Source organism: Cricetulus griseus, chromosome 7, assembly GCF_003668045.3.
Source record: "Cricetulus griseus strain 17A/GY chromosome 7, alternate assembly CriGri-PICRH-1.0, whole genome shotgun sequence".
Lineage (NCBI taxonomy): Eukaryota > Metazoa > Chordata > Mammalia > Rodentia > Cricetidae > Cricetulus > Cricetulus griseus.
The window spans coordinates 84562900-84583528 of record NC_048600.1 but is presented as its reverse complement, the minus strand read 5'-3'; the positions used below and the strand labels follow the sequence as shown (position 1 = coordinate 84583528).

The following is a 20629-nucleotide window of genomic DNA, read 5'->3' as shown; positions in this document are numbered from 1 at the left end:
TATGTCACTCAGAAAGGAGGGACTATTTACAGCCCAGCTCCAGGATCACCAGCCCACATTCCAAGCTCATCTGCACCTTAAATGTCCCCCACGTGGGCACTGCCTGCACACACACACACACACACACACACACACACACACACACACAGAGAGAGAGAGAGAGAGAGAGAGAGAGAGAGAGAGAGAGAGAGAGTGCAGATACAGGAGAGAGTGAACAGCATACTCAAAGCCACATGCTGAAAAGGGTCAGACAAGGTGGTGTATTCCTTAATCCCGACACTCGGGGCAAAGGCCAGTGGATCTGACTTTGAGATCAGACAGATCTACACAGCAAATTCCAGGACAAGCCAGGTCAACATAGAGAGATTCAGTCTTAAACCAAACCAAACAAAAACCCTGCACTGTTGGTTTCACCAAGAAGGGTCCTCGGAGAATAAAGTCTAAAAGCAGATACAGTGTGGACCTTCACCTCTACATAGCATGTTCATGTTCATGGTAGTCCCTACTACTCATGAATGTGTTTTGCGTAAGATCCCTTTGGGGAGTTTGAAGAGTGTCTTTTTTTAGACAAGGTTTCCACTTGGATTTCTAATTTTTATTGTAATTATTCAATCACATGACAACTGAGTTTTACTAGGTGCTGGCTCTGTACGAGGACTGACAAGGGATGAATTTGGAAGGAAAACAAAGGAACACAAGAATCTTAAGTTAAAGAGGTAGGTGATGTCCTCATGATGATGCGGGCACAGCTCATGTTGAGCCTGAGCAAAGACACAAAAAGGAACGAGACCACACTGCCCTGGTAACCACCACAGGAAGGCAGCCAGAGAGCTTCTGCCAGCAATGACAGCAGCATCTTCCCGTAAAGGTGTGGAATGGAGTGAGCAGCTGTTTACTTGACTGCTTTTCTCTCAAGCCAAATGTATGAACCTAAGAAGTACTCTTGGGGTACAGAGCAAGCCTGTTCTGCAGAACTTGGCTGTGATGAGTTACACTTGCCAAGACATGATTTAAAATCTTTACATTAAAATCTGTGTAGTGACTGGTAATTCTAAAGTGTGCAAAGGGCTTAAAATTAGACAGTAATGAATGAGCCTATCCATCCCACAGCACAGTGGCTAATAGACTACTGGAATCTTGGCTCTAGACTTAATATGATCATGGGTAAATCACCTAACATTCCCTGCCCCACCCAAACTCATTCATCATTTAAATTGGTTCAAGAATACTTGCACTAAGGAAAAATGTGCAACTCTAATTTACTAAAAATCACTCAACTGAACACTTAACACCACGAACTTTCTGATATGTAAACTGTATCCAAGTATCATGGGAAAAAATGTAAGCTGAGAGCACACTGCCCAGCACATAGTTAATAATAAATACTGACCAACACGCATCAGGATTCTGTCTCTGCATGGGGAGTGAGGCTAGGGCTGTAGTGGTGGAGTGCTTGCCTGGCATACACAAAGCCTTGGATTATTAAACTCAAGTACTGAAAAAAAAATAGTGACTAGTATATTTTCTTAGAGGCTGGCTGAAACTTGAGAGATCATTTCGCTCAACAGCCCTCATTTTGCAGATGAAACCAGGAACTCAGGAGCCTCACTGAAGGAATAGTTCTCAGAGGAGAATCCAGGCCTGCTAGATTTTCTTTAGTGCAATTTCTATCCCTACTACCTGCCTCAAACATGAAACATGAAAATGGATGACACAGAAGACATGTGGACATGTTGAAAAAAGAATTCTATGGCCATCAGACAATCCAAGAAGAGGCTGCACATCCCCATCTATTACCCAGAGCCCCCAGCTGGGTGGTCATGAGAGTTCAAATACTGGGAAAGCCAGGCCTGGCTATTCAGGTTACCCAGCTCATCACCACAGCCAGGTACCTGGCAGAGAAAGGCCACACAATCCTGTTCACCACTTCCTGACAGGATAGCAGCAGCAGCAGGACTTGAGAGCAAGTGCATGTGGCAGACTCCTGGGAAGTCGTTTGCACAGCTCAGAACTGGAGAGCTGCTAATGAGCCCCTCCTGCCCATCTCAGTAGCCTGGCTTCCTCTGTCTCCCCGGTTCTTCCTCCAGTTTTTCAGGCTTTCACTTACTATCTGTAAACTTTCCTTCTCACGGAACCCCCTTCAAATGAATAAGGAAGCCTAGCAGGAAATGTGAAACGATGCAAGCTTCCTGCTTTTTCATTAATGTTGCTATGTTCAAGGGAACCTGATAACATGGCTGGAAGATTTTAAGGCTTAAAAAAAGGGAGGGGGGCTTACTAAAGTATTCCAAGACTACGAAGTGGACCAGAGAATAGGTCACCATTTCCTAACATCTCAGGAGACAATGCGTCAACTCTATGGTTCTTAGAAGTGGAATCCTGGCCCCACTTTTCAAAATGAGCAACAATTTAGGCTAGACATAGGTGCAGATCCCTGTGGAAAGGGAAAGAAGGAAGGGAAGAAGGACAGAGAAGAATGAAGGCCTGAAACAGCTTTTTATGATTTGATTCAGAACACCGAAACTTCTCAATAAATAGTTCATGAAATTGCCTCATCATTTTCAGCCGGCTACCAAAACAAAATCAGGGGATGGGCAAGGGAATCCTGTCCTCTCATTTGATCCAAGAACCTGGGTAGATTATGAACAAATGAAGAAATCTGACTTCGGCCTTTCCACAGCAATCCTTCCTGGTTTGCAGGTCATTCGATACAGTGAACACTCTGATGTCGGAGGAGGTGAGAGCTCCGGCTGAAGGTCTTCTGGCATTTCTGACACTCATACGGCTTCTCTCCAGTGTGAATTCTCTGGTGGATGGTTAGCTGGGAGTGCTGGCTGAAGGTTTTCTCACAGTCACCACACTCGTAAGGTTTCTCTCCGATATGAATCTTCTGGTGAAGCAGCAGCTCAGAGTTATCCCAAAAGGTCCTTGCACACTCGTTACACTGATGGGGTTTCTCCCCGGTGTGTATTCTCTGGTGGACAATTAGGTGAGAGGTCCGCCTGAAGGCCTTCCCACACTGGAAGCATTCATAAGGCTTCTCTCCAGTGTGAATCCTCTCATGTCTAAGAAGTTCTGAATTACCCCTGAAGGCCTTGCCACATTCTTTGCATACATAGGGCTTCTCGCCAGTATGGATTCTAATATGTCTAATAATCTCTGAGTTTTGGCCAAACGTTTTCCCACATTGATTACATTCATAGGGTTTGTCCCCTGTATGAATTCTTTGATGACGGATAAGTTCGGAACTTTGACCAAAGCCTTTCCCACACTCATTACACAGATAGGGCTTTTCTCCAGTGTGGATTTTCTGGTGTCTGATGAGGCCCGAGCTATGCTTGAAGGCCTTACCACACTCGTTGCACTCATGGTATCTCTCTTCAGTATGAATCCTCTGGTGCTGAATCAGCTGTGAGCTAACCCTAAAGGTCTTCCCACACTCATTACATTCATAAGGTTTCTCTCCAGTGTGGATTCTCTGGTGCAGAATCAGGGCTGAATTCTGGCTAAAGGCTTTTCCACATTCTTCACATTTGTAAGGTCTTTCTCCCGTATGAATTCTATAATGGTGGATAAGATGTGAGCTCTGGATAAAGGCTTTCCCGCACTCGTTACAGGCAAAGGGCTTCTCTCCAGCATGAATTCTCAGGTGCCTTCGAAGGCTGGAGTTAGTTCCAAATGTCTTTCCACATTCTTTGCATTCAAAGGGCTTTTCTCCACTATGAACTCTCATGTGCTGGATGAGGTGTGAGTTCTGGTTAAAAGCTTTGCCACATTCTTTGCATGTGTGAGGCTTTTCGCCCACGCAAGTCCTCTGTGCTTTATGAAGCTGTACACTCTCCATGAAGCTCTGGCCGGAAGCAGCAAATGCACTAGCCCTCTCTGCTGGAGTAGGTTCTAGTATGTCTCCATGGCACACCACCACACTTGGGTGGGGGCTGCAGCCTCTGTCACGCCCGCTGTTACCCTGTTCTTTCTCATCTAAGGGTGACTTCTTGAAGATAATTAACCCTGATGCAAAGTCTCTCTCCTGAGGAGACATCTGTCCTATAAGCTCTTCCGAGGACTCTCTCAAACGTCTCTCTAGTATGTCTTCGTCACTTGCTGCTCCAAACTCATGAATTTGGTAAACCTCCTGTGACAGTTTCTCTAACGTTGGTCCCTGTGGCTTGGATCCTTCAGAAATTTCTTCCTTGGGAAACACCTCCTTTTTCTCAGTCCCCATATCACACAAGCTGAAATGAGAAAGGGTAATGTGAGGTTGCTGTGTCCTATCTACATGACACTACATGGTGGACATGCTAAACAGATGATACTGACTCTAAAAGGTGAGAAAAACCGTCTGAAGCAGAGTGCTAAAGACAGAAAAAGCAGATGTATGGTAAAGAGAGACTAGCAAAAGTTGTATGACACTAAGTGAGTTAGGGGATAACTCAAAGTTGGTAAAGAAAACATTTGGGGCCGGGTGGTGGTGGCGCACGCCTTTAATCCCAGCACTCGGGAGGCCGAGGCAGGCAATCTCTGTGAGTTCATGGCCAGACTGGTCTACAGAGTGAGTTCCAGGACAGCCAGGGATTTTCCACAGAGAAATCTTGTCTCCAAAAACAAAACATAGTGACAGTGACTGAGAAATGAATTTCCTGCAATATGAGGGTGTTACAAGGTCATGGGTTTTCTCTGGTGACAGAGATTTGAATATTAGTGGTACTCGTAGATAGAGACACAGGTTTAAGGGGTAAGAAAACTTGAGAACAGTAAAGAATAAAGAGCCCAAGAGTCCCAGCACTTGGGAGGCAGAGGCAGGTGGATCTCTGTGAGTGAGTTTGAGGCCAGCCTGGTCTACAGATCAAGTTCCAGAACAGGCTCCAAAGCCATACAGAGAAACTCTGTCTGGTGTGGGGGGGTGGGGGGCAGCTAGAGATGTATGAGACGGGATGATGAGTCTGATGAAGGACTCGTAATTTTGCAGGTGACCTTTGTAATGCCCTTTTCTCTACCTAGCCTCCTGTCGGCCACAAGATGCTGGTTACCACCACCAGCCTACCCTGGGGAGATACCCACCAGAAAAAGCTCTGGGAACTCTTTGTTATCTCCCTCTAAGTGAGCTAGAAGACCCCAGCATCCATTTTCCCATGGAGCAAGGAAATACCCCAAAGCTAGATTTTTTTTTCTTTTTTGTTGGTATCTTTCAAAATTATAGATGTTATCTGTATAACTGGAAGGATACATTGTGGAGTTGTGGCTATCTATTTTTGAAGCAGAGTCTCACTATGTAATTCTGGCTGGCCTTCAGAACTCACTCTGTAGCTAAGTTGGCCTGCAATTCACAGAGTTCTGTCTGTCCCACCTCTCAAGCACTATGTCACCATGCCTAGCTGTTGGCTATCTTCTCCATCTATGGCAATATTTCATTTGGGTAGTACTGTCTTACATAAATTCCCTTCTGGTGTCTTTAATGTCAGCATTTAAGAGGACAAGACAGAGCATCATGCATTTGAGGCCAGTGCACCGACTGTGTCATGCTGTGTCATAAGAAAAAAAAAAAAAGAATTATTTCCACAAGTAAATGTCTTTCTAATGCCCAGCCAAAAACAAGTTTCAGGAGTTGGTATTTCAGTGTCTATGTGTTTCCCAGCCCCATCTGGTCTTCTTTTTCAAATCCTCATGTTTTCTATAGCTGTTTATCTTACAGTTTTGGTTTTGATGGTGTTCTCCCCCCAACCCAAAGTTCTAAAGATGAAACCCAAGACTCTACCACTAAGCTATACCTCCAGCCCTTCTGGGTGTTTTGTTTGTTTTTGAGGCAAGGTCTCAGTATGTAGTCCCAGTTGGTCTAGAACTTAAGTACCATGCTGGCGTGGAATTCACAAAGATCTGCCTGCCTCTGCCTCTCAAGTGTTGGGATTAAACAAGTGCATCATCATGCCCTGTCCCCTTTTATTTTGAGACAAGCTCCCACTGTATCTCCAAGGCTGGCCTCTAACTCCCAATGCTGCTGCCTCCAGAGTACCTAGGATTACAGACATGCAGTAGCATGCCCAGCTCATCATCTTCCAGGTGTTTTGTTTGTTTGTTTAAATAAAGTCAGAATTGTCTTTGCAATGCACTCTGGGAGAAAAGTCTCAGAAAACCTCATTCAGAAAGTTCTGACACACATACCTATTAATGACCAGTGACTAGTAAAACTTAAAAACACCACATATTTTTAAGGCAGGGTGATGAGAATTCCATTACTCATCTGGCAAAAGGACTCCTGACGTCTTCACTAACATCTTCAGGAAGGAGTCCTAGGTCTCTGAAGCCAGTGCTCCACTAGTCCCCTTCTCACCTCACTGAGCCACAGTTCCCATGTCACTTCCTGTTTGTTGCTCCTCTCAAGGCCTTCCTGTGGCTCACAATGTTCTCATCATCAAACCCGTTTCCTTTTCCCACATCTACCTCACATTCTCCAAAAACAACTGACAGCTGCAGATGTGCAGTATCCTGCAGTCCAAACACGGTCCATTCTTAAGTTTCTCTGTCTTTGGAAACACATTATTCTCACTTCCTGGAATACCACTGCCCACCTGTGCACTTAACAAACATCTTCAAGATGCAGCTGAAATAAGCACAGTCCCTTCCACTTGTTTTCTGACCCGCAGGCCCTAGCAAACATTACTTCTTCATGCAGCCATTATGCCCCTGGATGATTCGTTTGCTTTCCTATAGCCCAGTGGTTCTCACCCTTCCTAATGCTGCCATCCTTTAATACAGTTCTTCATGTTGTAGTGACCCCCAACCATAACATTATTTTCACTACTACTTCATAACTGTCATTTTGCTGTTACGAATCATAATGTATCTGTCTTTTCCAGTGGCGTTAGATGACCCCCAAAATGTCGTGACCCCGCCTACAAGTTGCGAACCAGTGCTCTACTATCTCGAGCAAGGATTGTGTTACTCATCTTGTCGATCTCAATGCTTAGCACATTTCTGATACCAGGTAAATATTAAGTGAAGTTTTGTGTGCTATCTGGGTAACAAATCTGCAGCTGTCTTCAAGGTTACCCAGACAGCCCATTTCACTTTTCTACCTAAAGAGGCCAGAGAAGTGTCTGACATATAGCTTATTATATGTATATAACAATTACTTATAAAAGTAAGTTCTTTGCCTGGCATGGTGGCACATACTTTTAATCCCAGCATTTGGGAGAAAGAGGCAGGTAGATCTCTGAGAGTTTGAGGTCAACCTGGTTTACATAGTGAGTTCCAAGCTAGTCAGAGCTAGGCAATGAGACCCTACCTCAAAAAAAAAATTAAAATTAAAAAACAAAAATCAAACAGAAACAAAAAGTTATTTCTCCCAAGACACTCTTATCTTCCTCCTCTGGTACTCAGGATCAAGGGAACTCTGTTAATGCTGTGCTCAATTCTGTCTCCATTATTATTATTATTATTATTATTATTATTATTATTATTATTATTTTTAATTATGTGTACATGTGTTTCTGCATATCGGCATGCGCAGGTGAGTGCAGGTCCCTGAGGGAGCCAACCCTCCAGAGCTGGAGTTACAGATGACATGAGGTGCCTGAATGAGTTCTGAGAACCAAACCAGGGTCGTCTGGAGGAGCAGCAAGTGTTCTTAACCGCTGAGCCATCTCTTCACCCCCAATTCTGTCTTCTTTCTTTAACTAACCTTTATAAGCCAATATCCTGTCTGCCAGCATTGGCCACAACATGCCGTGGGGGCCTCGATTTTTTGCTCGCCATTCGTTCTAAGCAGTATACTTAGGGAATGGAATACCAAAGAAAGAAAGAAGGAAGAAAAAAAAACAAAGAGAGAAAAGAAAATAGGTATAGTTCCTAGGCATGCCCGCGTCGGACCCTGCTTCTCAGTTTCCCTGACTGACAAGGCCTGGAAGCAGACTTGGGCACCGGCCCTGGCACTGCCCAGGTTCCACCCTCTCCGGGTGCAAATGAAGAAGGGCCCCCGGTGCCATAAAGTCCAAGGTCACACAGCAAACCAGAGTCAGGGGCGGGCCTACGCTCCGGCTGGAGGCCGGGAGGCCGGAGCCCTCCTCCCCGGGGCTTGACGGAACCAGAGGCCTCACCGCTAGCGGATGCCGCCCACGCTCACTCCGCTGAGCCCGGAGCGCTGCACCGCGGCGCGCACAGAACCGCAGCTGTTGTCTGGTGTCACGGGCGACCGACACCGGCCACTTCCGGTGCCGGGCGGCACTGCGGCCAATCCGCGCGGGCCTTACTCGTGGAAGGAACAGGTGGCCAGCGGGCCCACGCCCCCTCGCCGGTTCCTGTCTGTGGCTCTCGCCCTAATTCACCCCATCTCTGCCGGGCTGGCGAGGGCCTGTCCGCTCCCTGGAACGTCCCAGTGCACCTCGCGATACCCACTGTGCCCTAGACCACTGACGCGCGGGGTCCTCCGGGTTTCCTAGAACGGCTCCGGGGATGCACTTCCGCCACGCAGCAGCCGCTCTGCGCGCCCACGGCGTTTCCGTGGGCTGGAAAACTTGAAACTCTGCTTCTCTTCGCGTGGGGACGTGTGGAGCAAGCACCCCCGCGTCTGTGCCACTTCACTTCTGTCTTCTCAAGAGTGTGTCAGGCCCTTAGACTTAGGGTACGCTTGTCATCTTCTAGGAAGGAAGGGGACACCTGCTTTGAGGTCAGGAAAGGCTTCAGGGAATGAATGGTGCTTTGACAAAAATCTTAAGGTTGAGTGTGATTCCCCTAGCTTGTTGAGGCAATGGGAATTTTATTTGCTGGCCTTCCTCTCTCTTGAATAAATTTGGACTCTTCTTACCTCACACCCTGCGTGAAGATGAATGTGGTGATCCTCCTGCCTCAGCCTTCCAAGTGCTGGAATGAGCATGAGTGTGTGTGTGTGTGTGTGTGTGTGTGTGTGTGTGTGTGTGTGTGTGTTGTTTTTGAGGCAGCGTCCTATTCTGTAACTCAGACTGGCCTTGAACTCAGACTTCTGGGATCAAAACGTGTGCTAACAGGCCCTTCGGTGGTGTCGTCGTTTCAAGTTTCATTTGCTCAGCCCTACTATGTGACTTAAAATAAAAAGGATGTGGTATCTCTTCCTGGCTATTTCCCTGTCCACTGTCTGTTTTATTATATTAATCAAGGTAGGAGCCACTTGAAGCAACCGGGCTCTTCTGGGGGAAGGTGACCAGGACATACAGTTCAGGTGGAATAGCTGTCTTCCTTGTGCATGGTGAGGATGTTTGAGGGAGCAGGGACTGGTGTTTCACAGTCTACCAATGAGACAGTATAGAAGTGAACAGAAAATACCATGGGAATAGAAAGAAACCCCTCATTTTGGCATCTAGTTGGCTTTTCCTGCTGACTGAGAGTCAAAAAACTTCCACACAACTCAGAAGGTCAAAACCGCCAGTAGAGACCATGTGTGTTTCCTAAGGACATCTTGTTAAAACAACAAAAGAGCAGAGGAAATGGATCGGTGCTCAAGAGTGCACAGTGCTCTGGCCGAGAAGACCTATATACTAGTAATGAATGATACCTCAGTGTATCTCTCCCTTGAGAAGCCTTGGGATTCTCCCCTAATAACCATTTCTGTGTTAGTTTGCTTTCTATTGCTGTGATAAAACACCAAGCCCAAAAGCAATGTGAGGAGGAAAGGGTTTCTTTGGCTTATTCATCCCAATCACAGGACACAATGAAGGAGGAACCTCAAGGCAGGAATCTGGAGTCGGGAACTGGAGCAGAGGCCATGGGAGAGCGCTTCTCACGGGCTTGCTTTTAGACTCATATTCAGCTATGGCCCCTGTACCACCCAGGACTACCAGTCTGAGGTGACACCACTCACAGTGAGCTGGGTTTTTTTAGGCCTGGGGTCTGGCCAGGTGGCTCTTCTTAGAGCCAGTAGGGTCACAGGGAGCAGCCTGTGTGGATCCTTAGAGCGGGAACCTGCGGCGGCCATCTGCTCCTTGTATAAGTGACTTCTCCCGGAAATAAATTATATTTAACCTATATTTGAGCCTAGTCCTGTGAATCATTTTCCGTGCCTCCCCAAGCTGGGTCCTCCCACATCAATCACTAATCAAGAAAATGCCCCCTCCCCTTGCTTACAAGCCAATTCAATAGAGGCCTTCTCGCCATTGATGTTTCTTCTTCTCAGCTGACCCTGGCTTGTGTCAAGCTGACACAATAACTAACCAAGACACCGTGTGAACAATAAATCCACTACCTTTATTTTATACTGGCTCACCCTGCAATTTTCTGTCTTGAAGTCAAATTCCTGGCTTAACCTGAGTAGGGACCCCGAGGAGGAAAGGGACAGACAGTGCAGGCTGCTGCTGGCTGCACAGGCTGTGTCTCCCTGCTGCAGCTGACACTGACAGACTCTGGACCTCCAGAGAATTGAGTTATAGGTAAGCATGAGCATGAGTTTTGTTCCTGAAAAAGCAAATTGTAGGTAGGAACCTTGAGCACACTCCTGGATTCTCAGAGGGATGGGTCCAAGGAAATAAAAGATGCTAGGAGTGGCGGTGGCACACACCTTTAATCCCAATACTCAAGAGTTAGAGACAGGGCGCTGGAGAGATGGCTCAGAGGTTAAGAGCATTGACTGCTCTTCCAGAGGTCCTGAGTTCAATTCCCAGCAACCACATGGTGGCTCACAACCATCCGTTATGAGATCTGGTGCCCTCTTCTGATGTGCAGATATACATGGAAGCAGAATGTTGTATACATAATAAATAAATAAAATCTTAAAAAAAAAAAGAGTCAGAGGCAGACAGATCTCTGAGTTCGAGACCATCCTGATCTACAGAGCTAGTTTTAGGACAGTCAGGGCTCCATAGAGAAACCCTGTCTCAAAAAAACAAAGACAAGAAAAAATGAGCTGCTTTGCCCCTGCCCCCCCCAAGCTCCCACCCCATACCCTGCTTTGCCTCTATCTGTGAAAAATGTGGGAAGGGGACCTTTGAACCCCTGGCTGCCTATCTTGATTTTCAAGACCAGATTGATGCAGCCTAGACTGGCCTAGAGCTCCTGATCCTACTGCTGCAGCTGAGTCCAGGGATTATAGCTGTGGGCCACTGCACCTGGCTCCTTCCTTATATTTTTAAAATCACATCCTTTCTCCAATTAGTTTACAGCAGTTTCATATTTAGTGCTGTTCGTATTTCCAATCACCCAGGGGCCTTATCCCCAGAGCTACTGAACTGTTCGTATTTCTCACCAGTGGCCTCGTGGGCTTAAATAGCATTGTGTTAGGATTCTAGAAGAAACGATCTAAAGGTTTGAATGACTTTGTGATTCTCTGGCCCTTGGCTGTTTCTTCTCCCACAGGCACGTAGCCACAGATAGGAGATGATCGAGCAGGAGGGCCCGGCCTAGATCGCACTCTCTTCCTGTTAGTACACTCTGGCTCCCACCACCCGCACCCACTTCTTATTTCTCACCATCCTCTGTCTCCATGCTCTGACTTTCTTCCATCAGTCAGGCTGATCTCAGAATACCCTCCACTCCCAACACTGTGTTGTGACACAAAATGGATCTTGTTGAAGTGACATAACCTTCTCCTAAGGCCAGATAGCATCCAGAGGACAGGTGGCTCTCCTTAAGCACCCCTGGCTGTGTAATCTGTCTCCAAGAACCCTCAGGGGCATTGGCAGGGTTGGATCCTAATGTGCTAACTTGAAACACTCCTATCTCACCTTTGCACGCTAAAGCAACTGCAGGTGCTAAACCAGGCTTAACTGAGTCTTTGGTACCCAATCTCCATCTCCAGCTATGAAGACATGAAAGAATGAAGCCAAGGTGCAATTTCTTCCCTGGGCTTAACAGTCACACCAAAGAGCCTCACCCAGAAAACTCCTATTTGCCTGTGCTTGGAGAAGCAAGTTCCCTGGCTTGGAAGGTGGCCCCCAGGTCTAGTTTAAAGGAATGTCCATTGTCATCCAGGTACACTGGGTCTGTGGCTGACAGGTAGGACCAGGGCCACTCCAGGCTGGGGGAGGTCGGAATAAGCTAGGGACAGCAGTTCTTTCTCCTCTTCATCCCAAAATGGTCACATTGGGGATAAGGCCCTCATCATACAAACTGACAGGGAGGATGACCAGTTGAGTTCCCAACACTGTGCCTCATTCAGCTCAATTAAATTCAAACCTCTGAGACAGGGGCAGGTACTGGTACTTTTTTTGCACTAGTATTTATTTTATCTATTTTTATTTTATATGTATGAGTGTTTTGCCTGCATGTATGTTTGTATGTGTGCCATGTGCCTGCAGTGCCCACAGAGGCCAGTAGCTGGCACTGGGTCCCCTGGAACTGGAGTTACAGACAGTTTTGAGTTACATTGTGGGTTCAGAGAACTGAACCCAAGTCTTCTGAAAAAGAAGTAAGTGTTCTTCACTTCGGACCCATCTCTCCAGCCTCACCCTGGTGCTTCTTAAAGATTTTTCCAAGCTGGGCAAGGTGGTATATAGCTGTACCCCAGTTACTGGAGAGGCTGAAGTCAGAGAATCTCAAAGGTATTTGAGACCAGCTTGGGCAACATATAGAGGCCTCGTCTTGGGAAGGGATGAAGGGTAGTCTAGGAGAGAAGAGAGGAGAGGGAGAGGAGAGTTACAGTTTCTCCTTCCGAAAGGCAGTAAGTATGAGAACTAGGATGTTCTATGACAGACACTCAGCACCTGCCAGACGAGGTGAAGTATGATGGCAGTTGCCACGGAAGTTTGCTGCCCCAGAAGGAGACAGATCCTGGAGGTAGAAGACAAGGGTTTGAAGAAAGCAGTAGAGTGGATAAGGATGTCATATGAGAAAGATTATCTGGTATCGAATTCAGAAAACGATCCTCAAAGAGGAGGGCACCTTCACACATTTAGGGGTTTTCTCCTTGTGCCTCAATAAAGAGACAGTTCCCTCACTGGACGTCAGGGGGCGCCAGGAGCCTGTGAACGAAAATCACTCCGATTGTGTGGCTGGAGAAGTGGGTTAAACAAGTTGAGTCTTAGGGCATTTCTCAACCTGATGCAGCTGCCGTTTTGTACAAATGAAATATTTTCAGTCAGGGGCTAAGCATATCAATGAAGGCATAATATTCAGTGTATACGCCAGGCACAGTGGGACCTCAGCTCCCTGTTCCTCAGGACGATAGCTGGAGTCCAGAAGTTCAAGACCAGCTTAGCAAAAAATGGCAAGTTCAGTAAACAGAACACCACACTTCCACTAGATTGTTTTTTAAGCAGTGTTAGGAAATAAACCCAGGGCCCCTACGTGTGCTGGGCAAGCATTCTGCCACTATAGCTTCAGCCCTCTAGACTTTTTTTTTTTTTTAAGATTTTATTTATTATGTATACAACATTCTGCTTCCATGTATATCTGCACACCAGAAGAGGGCACCAGATCTCATTACAGATGGTTGTGAGCCACCATGTGGTTGCTGGGAATTGAACTCAGGACCTCTGGAAGAGCAGTCAGTGCTCTTAACCTCTGAGCCATCTCTCCAGCACCCCCTCTAGACTTTTTTCCATAGTGTTTCTCCACCAATGGACATGTTAAAGCTAAAGTATTCCCGCACTATATTATAACAGTATGTAAGTGTGTTACCTGTAATAAATACAACCATAGCTGGCATCCCAAACAGACAGGCCATGCTGTCAGCAAACACAACAACAGAGTGTGGCCCCATGGACAGCAGGGGCAGGATCTGGCAGTTGCCCACCCCTCCTTGACTCCTGGAGGTTTGGCTGGGCATATGCAGTAAAGAGTACAATTCCCAGAGGCTGAAGAGATGACTTGGGAGTTTAGTCTGGAGTCTCTGGAGGTGACTGAGTGTTTGCTGCTCTGGCAGAGGCCCTTGTTGAGTTTCCAGCACATATATGAGGTGGCCTACAACTGCCTGGAACTCCAGCTCTAGGAGCTCCAATGCCCTCTTGTGGTGCACAGACAGACAGACAGACAGACAGACAGACAGACAGACACCAAAATGCACACATTATATACACAGGTATTTCAAAAAAAGTATGATTCCCATAGTATCCAGAATGAGACAGTGGTACCATAATTTCTTTTCTTTTCCTTTTATTTATTTTTCTTTTTCTTTTTTGTTGTTGTTTTTCAAGACAGGGTTTCTCTGTGTAGCCCTGCTGTCCTGGAACTTGCTGTGTAGACCACGCTAACTTCAAAATCCGAAATCACAGAGATCTGCTTGCCTCTGCCTCCCAAGTGCTGGGATTAAAGGCGTGTGCCATCACCGACCCTCGAGTAGTAACACGTTTTAAATGGCGGTGGCACACATCCCCAGACCAAAATGGACAGAGCATGAGAAGCCAGATGTGAAGCCTAGGTGGTCCCAAGTCTGTTGGTGCTCACCTCCCCTCTCAACCTGGCTAAGGACCCAGAGCTGCTCCCTGGATAGGAGTTTGAACTGAGCAACAAATTTGAGCCAGGATCCCTGTCTTCACTAACTGGAAAAGCAGCCTGTGAACAGCTTTCAAGCCAGCATCGGTGGAGCCAAAGTTGTGTTAAGACGACTCTCCCTGTTGATGTACGGTCCTTTTGTCATGGCTGCCACACATCAGGTCCCAGGGTGTAGCCAGGTACTTGCTTCAGTTAAAAGAACACAATCAATTGAGAAGTTGTTAAAACAGGAAGGCAACCAAGTACATCACCAGCTGAGCTTGCACTGGAGATGGGACAGAAGGAACTGTGACATGAACGGCATGATGAAACATGTGGTCTTCATGGAATGTCTACAAAAGACACCAGTTTTTGCAGCAGATTGGCATTTGCTTTGCATATGGAGACGCCCCGTGCCTATTGTCTTTCTGGTAGCACCTGGCTCGGTGCTCCTGGTAGTGACATAATGTTGATACCACAGAATTGTGTGGTGAGTTTTTGGTTTGCTCGTCTGGTTTTGTTTTCAATAACCGAATTTCTGTGGGCACCTTTGTGGAATTTTGCAAGTTATTCATGCAGGTGTTTAATTCTTAAATCACTATGTTCTCTCCTGTTACTTATTCTGATTTTTCAAAGATTGCTTTTTGTATTCAAGGGGGAGGGGATGGAGTGCATTTGAACTCAGCATAAAATAAAAGGCACAATTCCCAGGCTCCTGTGAGCTGAGAATGGCAATGTGGCTGAGCTGTGTGACCGGCCATGAGGCAACTGCTTCAGGGAATTTCCTGGACAGCATATGACAAGGACGTTCCTTTACTTCCTGCCAGAAGGTGGCTGTGAAACAGGTGCTCCACTGGACCTGAAGGCAGGGACTGTACTCTAGGGATCTCAGAGTGGCAAGCTAGACACACCATGGATCCCAGGGGACTGACTACACAGACTTTTCAAGGAACTCTGGATTTCTACCTACAAGAGAGAAAAAGAAACCTTGCCATTGTCACTTTGGCTTTCTGCTACTTGTTGCCAAACACAATCAAACTGTTATAGAGTTCCAAGAGCTCCCATTTAGCGTCTTAACAATACTTTTATAGAGCCAGGCATACAGGTACAGCCCTGCAATACCAGCACCTAGCAGGTACAGCAGGAAGATTAGGTATTCAAGATCATCCTTAGCTATATATTGAGTTTGAGGCCAGCCTGGACTACATGAGATCTTGTCTTCAAAAAAAAGGCAAAAAAAAGTTTGTAGAAAAAAATAAGGAAGGAAAGAGTCAAAGATTAAATACAGAAGAGATCACCTAATATAAAAACTACTTTTTAATTTAATATTATTTTAATTTTTGAGACAAATTTTTATCACATAGCCTTGGCTGTTCTGGAATTCACTATGGAGACCAGGCTGCCCTCAAACACACAGAAATTCCCCTTCCACTGCCTCCTGAGTGCTGGGATTAAAGGCGTGCACCACTAGGCCCAGAGAAGTGCAAAGAAAACCTTTAACTAGAAATACTGGGTAGATCACACATGGAAGAAGAAGGCCAGAAAGATTGCTCGGTGGGTAAATTCCTTGCCAGGCAAGCCCAATGACCTGGGTTCAACCTCCAGAACTTCCAGTGGCTTCCAAAAGTTGGCCTCTGGTCTCTATGCACATATGTGCCTGCACACACATATCATATTCTCAATTAAAAGGAAAGCAAAGCTGGGTAGTGGTGGCACACGCCTTTAATCCCAGCACTCGGTAGGCAGAGACAGGTGACTCTGTTCGAGGCCAGCCTGGTCTACAGAGCCAGTTCCAGGACAGGCTCCAAAGCTGCACAGAGAAACCCTGCCTCAGAAAAAAAGAAAGAAAGAAAGAAAGAAAGAAAGAAAGAAAGAAAGAAAGAAAGAAAGAAAGGGAAGAAAGAGAAGAAAAGAAAAGAAAAGAAAAGAAAAGCAAACACCTTTGACAATAGAGTAAAAAAGTATAAATTTTGGTTTTGAAACAAGGTCTAACCATACAGCCCAGGCTGGCCTGCCTTAGCCTCCTGAGTGCTAAAGTCACAGGACTGTAGCACCACACCTACCCACCTACAAGTCCTTACTGTTGGCACCCTTTCAATTATGGTGCATCCAGAGCCTGTCCTGGGCTCCTCAGTATGGTTGTGTATGATGAGGCCTCCAAGATCACTCTCAGGTTTGTGGGCTCTTGGGTAAGACTCAGGGTTCTAGGAACTTAGGCTACACTCCTGATTACAGTGCAGCCAAAGGATGCAGACCGAATCAACGTAAGATACATCTGCAGCCCGGCGATGGTGGTGGCACATGCCTTTAATCCCAGCACTAGGGAGACAGAGGCAGCGGATCTCTGTGAGTTCAAGGCCAACCTGGTCTCCAGAGTGAGTGCCAGGACAGCCTCCAAAGCCACAGAGAAACCCTGTCTTGAAAAACAAAACAAAACAAAAAACAAAACTCTGCACAGCCCAGAGTCCTGGAGAGAGAGGCCCCTGCTTCCAGTTGTCCTTCTCCCAGGAAAATCACACTAGCATCACTTGCTTTCCCAGCAGCAGATGAAATATTACCAACCAAGAAAACTCATCCAAGCCTTGGTACTCAGGGTTTTTTTAGGGGGTGGGGGGTTATGGTTAGTCACATAAGCATGGAAAGTTCAAGAAATGAACCTTTGACTCCTCATCTCCAGACTTGTCAAAAATCTACTAGTACAGCCTGGCCCCCAATCCCTGGTCATATTCAAACAACCATTTATGATATAGTACACTGTTTTCATAAAAATCTTTATCAGGCATACAAAGTCCCTCTTATCAGGCAGAACATTGCAAGGGCTTAGGGGTTATCTCCCCAGAACCAACCAGGGACTAGTCCTGAAGACCTTTGGACTAGGCAGCGCAGGCCTGCTGAGGTAACCCTTTACCATAAACCCCATAAATTGAGGCGCTTCTGAGGACCTCCACTCCTCGTATAGAGTCCAACCAAAGCATTCCTAACACCAGCACTGTTCTAACATCATAGGCATTTGGTCAACGAACGAATACATGAAGACCTGAAGACAGATCTGTGTCTTAGAGATGCCCAGGGTTCCCTCCTGTGGACTGTGATTGAGCCAGTCCCTATAGCTGGGCTAGCTTCCTCCCTGGGCTAGCCTCCTCCCTGGGCTAGCCTCCTCCTGAGCGTTTTTGCCTCCTGACTTCCTTCCAGCCACTTCTGTCTGTTTCAGCTGTTCCAAACTTCCCAAGCACCAGAGGCCATTTCCAATGTGTCCCTTCCCAGCTGGTCATCAGGCTGCAGGACTTCCGCCCATGGCCCACACTAAATGAGGCACAGGTGAGACACAGGAGTACGTGCTGAGGTGGCACTCCATCTCAGAGTCACTCTCCTGAAAAGTTGCACTTGAGGCACTGACTTCCCTCCCTCCAGGGCTGGTGGCATTCTGTCTTGAAAGAGTGTGTCTGGATGGGTACCCATCCTTCTTATTTTTGTGTATGTTGAGAAGGAATGAGAAGCTCACAGGGGCCTTGCTTCAGGATGGATCATATTAACTCAGACAACAATGATGTGTCTGTACAAACCCATCTAATATGTTTCATCCTAAAGGGTAACTTGACCCACTTCTAAATACCAGGAAGTGATGAAAATGGGTCCCAACATTCCATTCTCATATTCGACTCAGGATTCATTTCTATTTGAACCAAGATCCCTTTGCCTTTCAGAGGCATGAGGGCTCTTTGCACAGCATCTTAGAATCCATCTTCCCACTGATAAGCCTTGTCTTAGTTGTAGAAAATTTATCAGTGCCCTTGATGGAGCTGGAAGACCTTCACAGTTACCTTGTACTTCCTTTATAGAGAGTAAAAAGTGGCTTTAAGAGATACAAGGATCTCAGATTCTTACAGAACAGACATTTGAACCATTTATGATATATATGAAATTGCAGTTATTCAGCTTGGCATGACTGCTGCCATTTTGAGTTGTAATCACCATGATTGCCCCAGAGTAACCCCACTCAGTTTTTCCTGCAGTTTCACAGCAAAGAGCACTGAGGAAAACAATGGGCGTGGCAGACTGAGACTCACAATGAAACTCTGGCTCCAGGAGGCATCTGGCATTTTGATAGCATTCTAGATAAACCAGGTACATTTTGGCTAGGATTGTCACTTTTTTGTTAGTTTATTTTATGCAAATAAGTGTGTATGTCTGAGCGGGGCATTGGTGGCACTTGCCTTTAATCCTGGCACTCAGGAGGCAGAGGCAGGCGGGATCTCTGTGAGTTTGAGGCCAGCCTGGTCTCCAGAGCGAGTGCCAGGATAGGCTCCAAAGCTACACAGAGAAACCCTGTCTCGAAAAACAAAACAAAACAAAACAAAACAAAACAAAACGTGTGTATGTCTGTATGCCTGCCTGTGTACCATATACATGCCTGGTGCTCTGCAAAATCCAGAAGAGGACATTAGATCTCATCTGGAATTGAAATAATAGGCATTTGAAAGCCACCGTGTAGGTACTGGGACTTGAACTGGGGACCTCTGGAAGAGCAGCCAGTGCTCTTTTTTTGTTTTCTTTTTCCTTTCTTTCTTTCTTTCTTTCTTTCTTTCTCTCTCTTTTTTTTTACAACCAGTGTTCTTAACTGCTGAGCCACCTCTCTAGCCCTGAAGTCATATTTACCAGACTAATAAATACCCTTCTTTCTGAACAAATTGTGGGAATCCAATTGATCTTGCTGCCACCCAGGACCATGCATCTGTCAGCAAGTCCTTGAATGAATACACTCTGTGTGGTCCTGGATCTGCCTGCCTCTTGCTTTAGCTTCAATCTGAGGCTGACAGTTCTCTTGCAGCAGGGCTGGATTGTTCTAGAACAGAGAGATGAGAAGCCTTCTGCCATCTATTCCTACAAAATTTCACTCACTACTTTTCTATCTGGTGTGGTGTGCTCTGTGTGTGTGTGTGTGTGTGTGTGTGTGTGTGTGTGTGTGTGTGTGTGTAATATGTGAATGTGCCACAGAGGCCAGAAAAATGTGTCAGGTTCCCTGGAGCTGAAGTTACAACTGGTTGTGAGACACCTGACATGGGTGCTGGGATTCAAATTCCAGTCCTCTGGAAGAACTGCAAGCTTTCTTAAACACTAAGACATTTCTCCAGTCTACCAGCTTTATAGCAAAACAGCAATCTACACATACATTTGAGTCACTTGAATTGATATCATATATATATATATATATATATATGCATGCATATATGTGTGTGCACATATATGTATATATATTGTAAGTGCATTCTCAAAAGGATTTTGGCTGAAGGCACCATCCCTTTCATTACAGTCCCAACATGCTTCTCCAAACTCAATTCTTCGATGTCATCATAGTGATTGACCTAGGCCAGCCAGCATTTCCACATGCATTACATGTAAACAACTTATTAATAACACAAATTCTCTGGGGTGGAACAGTACAAACTACACTCCAGATTTCCGACACTTATGACCTTGCAGTGTTTAACCCCCTCCACCATTATTCTCTGATGTGAGTAAGAGTTCCATCCTGCCAAAAGGCTTCCCACACTCAGTAGGTGACAGAGTTTCTCTCCCGAGGACTCGGCAATGGGGGATAAGACAGGAGTGTGGGCAAAATCTTTCTTGCCATCATTGAAGTCAGAGTTCCTCTTCTAACATGAGGTCCACAATAAGACTTGCAAGGCTGGGTTTGGTCTAGTGTTTCCCACATGCCTTACATTCACAGAGGTTTGCACCAGGTGTGTTTGCTGATGCTGAAGCTGATTGAAACTGTAGCTAAAAGCTCCTCCATACTCAGTTCTCTCCCACAGTTTTCTCCCTGAGATACTGGTTTTGAACATGTATTAGCCTCCCCAGAAAGTTTCCACACTCAATCCACCTCACCACTGTGATTCTGATTCTGAACAATTTGAAATTGACACCTAAAGTGTGTTCCACTTTCTTCATATTCACAGTAAGTTCAACAATCTCTAGTGAGCTCTACACTCCCACTAAAGCCCTCTCTTCTTCTTCTTCTTCTTCTTCTTCTTCTTCTTCTTCTTCTTCTTCTTCTTCTTCTTCTTCTTCTTCTTCTCTCCTCCTCCTCCTCCTCCTCCTCCTCCTCCTCCTCCTCCTCCTCCTTCTCCTTCTCCTTCTTCATCTTCTCTTTCTTCTTTTGAGACAGAGTCCCACTGTGTAACTCAGGCTGGCTGAGAACGCACTCTGAGGACTAGGTTGGCCTTGAACTGATAGAGACCTGCTTACCCCTGCTTCCCAG

The 20629-nt window shown here is 46.1% G+C and overlaps 1 protein-coding gene across 1 annotated transcript; it reads right to left on the bottom strand.

The window, feature by feature from the left end:
* Positions 1 to 233: 233 nt before the first annotated feature.
* LOC113836786 (zinc finger protein 3 homolog) lies at positions 234 to 8366 on the bottom strand. Its single transcript, XM_027426889.2, has 2 exons — positions 8094 to 8366; positions 234 to 4235 (listed from the first exon to the last, which is right to left on the bottom strand). Exon 2 carries the CDS (start codon positions 4223 to 4225, stop codon positions 2702 to 2704), a length of 1524 nt encoding a protein of 507 aa, XP_027282690.1. The 5' UTR covers positions 4226 to 4235; positions 8094 to 8366; the 3' UTR covers positions 234 to 2701.
* Between the last annotated feature and the right edge of the window lie 12263 nt (positions 8367 to 20629).

Bases quoted from the DNA above. Each gene is read 5' to 3' on its own strand.
- LOC113836786 (XM_027426889.2), bottom strand. From the start codon at position 4,225: ATGGGGACTGAGAAAAAGGAGGTGTTTCCCAAGGAAGAAATTTCTGAA.